The following is a 6557-nucleotide window of genomic DNA, read 5'->3' as shown; positions in this document are numbered from 1 at the left end:
TGTGTGTGTGTGTGTGTGTGTGTGTGTGTGTGTGTGTGTGTGTGTGTTCATGCACTACTCCTCCCAGCTTTATATCATTTCCTCATTTAATAAGCTTGTCACCCATGCCCTTATCAAAGGCACTGAAAAATTGTAAATAGCAAAGGGTCAAACATAGATCCCTGGGCATAAAGCACAGCTCCACCTGCCCTGCTCCATAAACTCCTGTGGCTCCCTATCACCTCTACAATCAAATCTCTTTGGCATTCAAAGCCCCTCCTAACCCCCCCCCCCACTTTCCAGTCTTTTCTCACACCCTCTGTGATCCAGTGCTGCTGGCCTCCCAGCTGTTCCTTTCACAGGAAGCCTTTCCCAAGCCCAATCCCAATCCCTCTCAATTCTATTGCCTTCTCTCTAGTGATTGTTTTCTATTTATCCTGAATATATCTTGTTTATATACAGCTGGGTGTGTTTCCTTTCCCCCAACAGACCATGAACTCCTTTCTTTTTTCCTGAGCCATTAGCAAATACTTTTTGACTTGTGGACAGTCGTTAGTAACTCACTCTGTATCTAGATAAATAACCAGTTCCAAATCCAGCAAATTCCTGTGTCTAGCTCCACATTTCCATGAGTTTTGAGGTTCTTCATCTCTCCTGGTTCTCCTCCCTGAGCCCTTGAAATCATGCTCCTTGGCTGGGTCATCTCAGTCTTACACTCGAACCAGGAACATCTCCCAAGGGACTCTCCTGGACCTTCTTTTCTTTTAGTGACCAGACAGGCTCAGTGGGCCAGCCACCAAAGGACAGATGTCTGGACAGCCCCGGCCACAAAGGGGATTCATGTATGCAAAGGGAAGACCCTCAGGCTTCTCAGATTCCTTCTTATTCGAGCCCTCCGAGGTCTCCCAACCTCTAATCAGTTTTATAATGCTAAGACTTCTATGGGACTTTACCTCTAAATCCACGGCCTTACACATCCTCTGACCTCAAAAGTTCCTTCCGGTTCTTGGGACTCTGAGTAAGTCCTGGGAGTCTGAAGGGCCTCATGGGGCTGGCCAGGGCCTCAGAGGGCAGCTTATCCACCCTGCCTCTCCCTGATCAACCAGAATTGATATTTTCAGAGCACGGTAGGGCATATTTGGACTCTCCATCAGAGCTTCCCCAAGCTGGGAGGACCCCTAGAGGCTTTGAGACCAATTTGTACCTGAGCAAGAATCCTAACAAATGACCGGTTTGCAACTTTGCAGTGACAGGACGCTCCCTGCCAGCCCTCTGCCCTCAGACAACGCTGATTGTGAAGAAATCCTTCCTTCTACCCAACTGAGACCCTCCACTCTTCCATCATCATCATCTTCATCCCATCGCCACTCCAGCCTGGAGCTAACTGCAGGGTCCTGCTTGCTGAACTGAATTGAACTGAAAATGAGTTTCCCATTGCCAACATCCCCTTCTACATTTCAACAGATGTTACCACCAGATGTTTCAATGCCAGCACTGGAGGTGAGTGGCTTCCCTTAGTCTTTTCAGAAATGCATCCTGGGTTCAGCTGGAAGGACCCTGAAGACCATGTAGTCCAACTCTCTCATTTGACAGAAGAGGAAACTGAGGCATAGAGAAAGGAAGGGATTTGCCCAAGGTGGCACAGGGAGTAAGAAGCAGTCAAGGAAGATGAGATAGCATCTCCTCCCCTCTAACCAGATGTGTGGGTCTAACTACAACCTTTGACAAGGGAGAAAACTGAGGCCCAGAGAGGGGAAGCCAGAAAGAAGGTGGCTCTGAGTCAGGAAAAGGAAGTCGTGCAAATCTCTGAGAGATCTGCTTTGCTACCACCATCCCTGCAATTTAGGGCCATACACTGGGGCCAAGAAAGCCACAAAATCCCTTTTGTCTTTTGCTCAATTTTAGAAAGGGGAACTGTTTTTACAACTCATCCATTCTCAGAACTGGTGAGTTCTCCACCAGGGCATGATGGGCTCAGAGGGCGTCTTGTCCTACCTCTCACCCAGAGCAAGGGTCCCCTCGCCCACCATGAATCCCAGGCCAGAAGGGTCCTGGGGTACATGTCTATAACCTACTGTAGCTATCAAATCCTGGGGTCTCCTGATAACCCTGCAAGGGTCCCCTCGCCCACCATGAATCTCAGCACCAGAAGGGTCCCTACTGTAGCTGTCAGATCCCGGGGTCTTTGGATAATCCTGTAAGGGAGGTACCATAGATACTATTGTTCCCATTTTGCAGGTGAGATTGGAACCCAAGACTTCTTGGCCCCACTTATGATGTCCCACACCATAGGCTCCAATCTCTCTTGTGACCATCCCCAGACCACCAATGACATGGGGCTCACCACTTCCCCGAGCCCGTTCTCGCTACCTCATAGGATAATCAAGGAGACATGGAGTCAGGGAAGGCCAGAGCTGAAAGGACTCCTGCGGGCATTCTGTCCATCTTGCTTAGCCAACAACGCTAACCATGACTCTCTTTTTACAGAGCATTGTATGTTTTACCCAATGCTCTTCTGACAAAGGGGCTGCATTTTCACCCCCACTTTATAGATAATGAAGTGGAGCTCCCCAGAAGTTAGGTGACTGCCCCCCAGATTTGGGGGTTGTAGTAAACCTGTGTCATCCGACTCCAAGGCTGGCAATCTGGTGCCATCTTCTCAAATCTCCTAACTGAAGGGAAGCTCAGAGGGCATTGAGCTCAGGTCCTCCCTGAAACATGAGCTTCTCTTCCTCATCTCCACCAAGGAAGTGGTCCTCCAGCCTCTGCTGACGGGGAACTCATTACCTTCCCCAACAGGCAGCCTGTGCTGGGGTTAGACCAAGACGATGGGACCAAATCCACCAAGCCTCAGACTTCCCTTCACTGCCGCTGGTCCAGTCTCTTCTCTGCCCCTGGGGATCACCCTTTAAATCTTGGAACAAGCTCTCATGTCTCCCCTGAGGCGTCTCCTCAGGTTAAGCATGCTCGGTTCCTGGAACCAATCCTTGTGACATGACAGCAAAGCCCTTCCTCAGCTGGCACAGTGAATGGAGCAAGTCAGGAAGACCTGAGTTCAAAGTCCACCTCAGACACTTACCAGTCACCTCACCTCTGTCTCCCTCAGTCTCCTCATCCATAAAATGGGGACAATGAGCCCTACCTCCCAGGAGCATCAAAGGAGATGATGTCTGTAAAGCACTTTGCAACCTTTGATTGCTCTACAAATGAACACTGGCTGTTGCTGTCTTGGGTGCTCTGTGCCACACGTTCTCCAGCTCTCCCACATCCCTCCTCAAGGTCTCCACCCTTGTAGGGCTGCCAGTTTGGTCTGCCCATCTCTCTAGCCCAGGCACGCCCTCACTCTCAAGGCTCAGCAGATGAACGGCCAGGTGCCCATGAAGCTGAGGACTGCTTCCCAAGGCGGCCTTGACACTAACACACAAATTGGGTCTGAAACATGGAGGTTTGCCAAGAACAATGGGTTGGCCATTGGGTAGCCGCCGGTAGAGCACGGGAGGGAGATCTCCATGAAAGGAAGAGGACTCACCCAGCTGGCTTGTGCTGGAACAGGATCTGCACAGTCCTGACTGCTCACCTTTCTTTGTTGCCCCTGGGAAGGCTTTGGCCAAGCATCCAGACTCTCTGCCGCAGGAGTCCCATGCCGTGACCTCCAAAGAGTGTAGGACATCTGGAATAAGAAAAGAAACGAGTCTACGTGGAGACCGCCGTCACTGGAAGAGGCTCAGTCACCTGCTCTGGCCTGGTCCAGCAGCGATCAGCCAGACTCAGCTCAGTTGGACCAAACCAGACTCATTCATTCCTTCATTCAGTCAGTCTGTCAGTCAACAAACATTTCAATAGACTCTCTGAGTTGGAAGGGCCCTCAGAGGCTGCCATCTGGTCCCATTTGTCACTGAACAAAAACCCTTACTACAACACACACGAGTGTCCAGCCTCAGCTTCAGGCTCCCAGGGATGGGGGCCCACTACCCCCAGAGGTGGCCTGTTCTCCTCTTGGATAGCTCTGGTGGCAGGAAGCTCACTCCCTATGTTGGGCCATCTCTATGCAGCTCTGGCCCATAGCTGGGCAAGTCTAAACCTGTTCCCACAGAACAGACCTTGGAAGAGCTCAAAGGAGCCCCAGAAACCATGGAGTTCCATCCCTCAGTCTTTCAGAAGGGGAAACTAAGGCAGGCCCAGAGAAGGGAACTGGTGTGCTTGGTGTCACACAGTGCCAGGCCTAGAAGCAGCACCTCCCAGGTCTTCCCCTGTGAAGAGGTGGATTTAGGGCAGTCCATGCTGGGGGCCTTTCTTTTTATCCTTACCCTTCACCAGAGCCTCGTGGCACCCCCGCTTCCACAGGTCCTTCCTGTTGATTCTGTTGAAGACCCGCAGGGCCAGTGCCCAGGCCTCAGCCGGGCCACAGTGTGCCACCAAGATCTGTGCCATGTCCAGCGGTCCTGCCTTCTCCATTCGGCCCCAAGGCACTCTCCCCTCCCCCTCCCTCTCAGCCTCCAGGCCCAGGTACATCTTGAACTTGGTCAGCTCCACAGTCTCCAGCTCTTCCAGATAGGCCGCCAGACAGCAGAGGATGGTGTCTGCCATGCCCATTGGCAGGGGCTGAGCTGAGGGTGGGGAGAAGGCTCCAGAGCTCAGGGGCTTGGACAGTACAGGAGGCTTCCTGATCAGTCAAGGGATCCCCAATGTCACCCACTATCTGGCTTGGCACTGGAAGATGACAGAGGAGATACCACCATGGACATGGGGACAGTGACAAACAGACAGAAAGAGATGGTGTGGGAGGGGAGGCAGGACACTGGGAAAGAAAAAAGGACAGAGAAAAAGCCAGAGATAGCAAAAGAGAGAAGGAGAGGGGTAGACAGAGAGAAAGGGGGAGGGAGCAGCTAGATAGGCAAAGACAGAGAGAGGGACAGAAAAGGCAAGGCTGCAAAAGAGAGGAGAGGGGTAGACAGAGAGAAAGGGGGAAGGAGCAGATAAAGAGACAAAAAACTAGAGAAAATGGGAGATTGTAGAAGAGAGAGACAGACATAGGCAGTTAACAGAGAGAGAGCTGGAAGGAGAGATGAAGAGAGATGGACACAGAGAGAGCGGGAGAGGCAGGGAAAGGGACCAAGGGACCAGGGTCCGAGGAGCTTGCAGATGAAGCCAGGAGCCTCCAAGGTGCTTCACCTACTCCCAGGCAGTGTCTCCTCCCACAGGGCGGGTCTCAGTCCTACTAAAGCTTGAGGAACTGACTCCTTTTATAAAGAGGAAGCTGGGGATATGTTTGTGTCAGGGGGAGGGTGCTCTGGGAAGCCCAGTGTGGCCATTGGAGACGGGCCCTCCCCCTTCCCCTCCCCCTTCGTCTCCCTCCCTGGCCTCCCCGTCCTGCTCCCAGGATTTTCTTTGACCTCTTCCCAAATCCGATGGTCTTTGCTCGTTCTTCTCTTTTGCATTGGTCACTGCTGGCCACCCTCTCCTCAGTCTTCTTTTATTTTTTCTTTTTTGGTGAGGCAATTGGGGTTAAGTGACTTGCCCAGAGTCACACAGCTAGTGAGTGTTATGTGTCTGAGCCTGGATTTGAACTCAGGTCCTCCTGACTCTAGGGCTGGTGCTCCGTCCACTGCGCCACCTCGCTGCCCCTTCTCCTCAGTCTTCTTGACAGCGACTTTGTCCTGATCTGTTTCCTCCCCACCCGTCTGCCCCTTTTTGGTCTTCTTTGCTGGGTCTCGGTCCACACTGTAGCTTCGAGCCGGAGGCTTTCTCCTGGACCCTCTTCCCTTCCTCTCTACCTTTTCTCCCTCCCAGTGACTTTTTCTGCTACCATGAATTTAACTCTCATCTCTGTGCACCCTCAGTCTCTCTCTAGAGCCTCAGTCCCTTGTTACCAATCACCTGTTAGACATTTCAAAAATGACGTCCTGGATCAATCTGAAAAAAGAAAGCCTCCAGAACTGAAATCAGGATCTCTCCCTTCCGACAGGCCCCTCTGGCAAACTTCCCTGCTTCTGTTGAGAGCCCCACTCCTCTTCCAGTGTCCCTGGTTCTTAACCTTGGGGCATTCTCCACTCTCCACTCAGCACACCCTCCCTCCTGTCACTTGCCAGACCTCAACATTTCTGCCTCCCTATCATGTCTCCCATCTGGCTCCTCTAGACTTACAGTCATCTCCTGACCGGGGCCTCATCTCCTCTCACCTCAGCCTCTTCTTTGGTCTCCCGGCCTCCAATCTCTCCCTGCCAGGCCATCCTACCTGGTTGCTCAAGCACAGATGTGACCTGCAACAGCTCCATCAACGGCAGTGGCTTCCTGTCACCTTTAGGATCCACATAAACTCCCCCGTTGAGATTTTCAAGTTCTCCACAACCTGAACCCTGTTTCCAACCTCTGTGATCCGGCCAAACCGGCCTTCCCTCTGTCTGCCGACCCACCCCCTGCCTCCGTCTCTGTATTGGCTGCTGTCCCTCATGCCGGAGATCTGCTTCTCTCCTCCCCCTCAGAATCCCTCCCTTCCTGGAAGCCGGAGTAGCAGTCCCTTGAGGGCAGGGATGGTTTCGTTTTTTGTACGTGTAGCCCCAGTGTGCAGCACGGTGCTT

The 6557-nt window shown here is 52.4% G+C and overlaps 1 protein-coding gene across 2 annotated transcripts in view; it reads right to left on the bottom strand.

Annotated features, from left to right (window-relative positions):
- The window catches only part of LOC114041541 (NACHT, LRR and PYD domains-containing protein 12-like), a 30289-nt gene extending 25504 nt beyond the window's left edge, over positions 1-4785 (bottom strand). Inside the window, exons 1-2 of one of the 2 annotated variants that reach the window (XM_027860035.1) lie at positions 4287-4785; positions 3509-3649 (exon numbers count right to left, since the gene is read on the bottom strand). In XM_027860035.1, the coding sequence (XP_027715836.1) occupies positions 3509-3649; positions 4287-4572 (427 nt within the window). In that variant the 5' untranslated portion in view covers positions 4573-4785. The remainder of the gene's footprint in view (positions 1-3508; positions 3650-4286) is intronic. The other variant, XM_027860036.1, reaches the window with a different exon arrangement.
- Positions 4786-6557: the final 1772 nt, after the last annotated feature.

This window comes from Vombatus ursinus, unplaced genomic scaffold, assembly GCF_900497805.2.
Source record: "Vombatus ursinus unplaced genomic scaffold, bare-nosed wombat genome assembly UNPS02014175.1, whole genome shotgun sequence".
In the NCBI taxonomy this organism is placed as follows: Eukaryota; Metazoa; Chordata; class Mammalia; order Diprotodontia; family Vombatidae; genus Vombatus; species Vombatus ursinus.
This window is presented reverse-complemented; position numbering and strand designations above follow the sequence as displayed.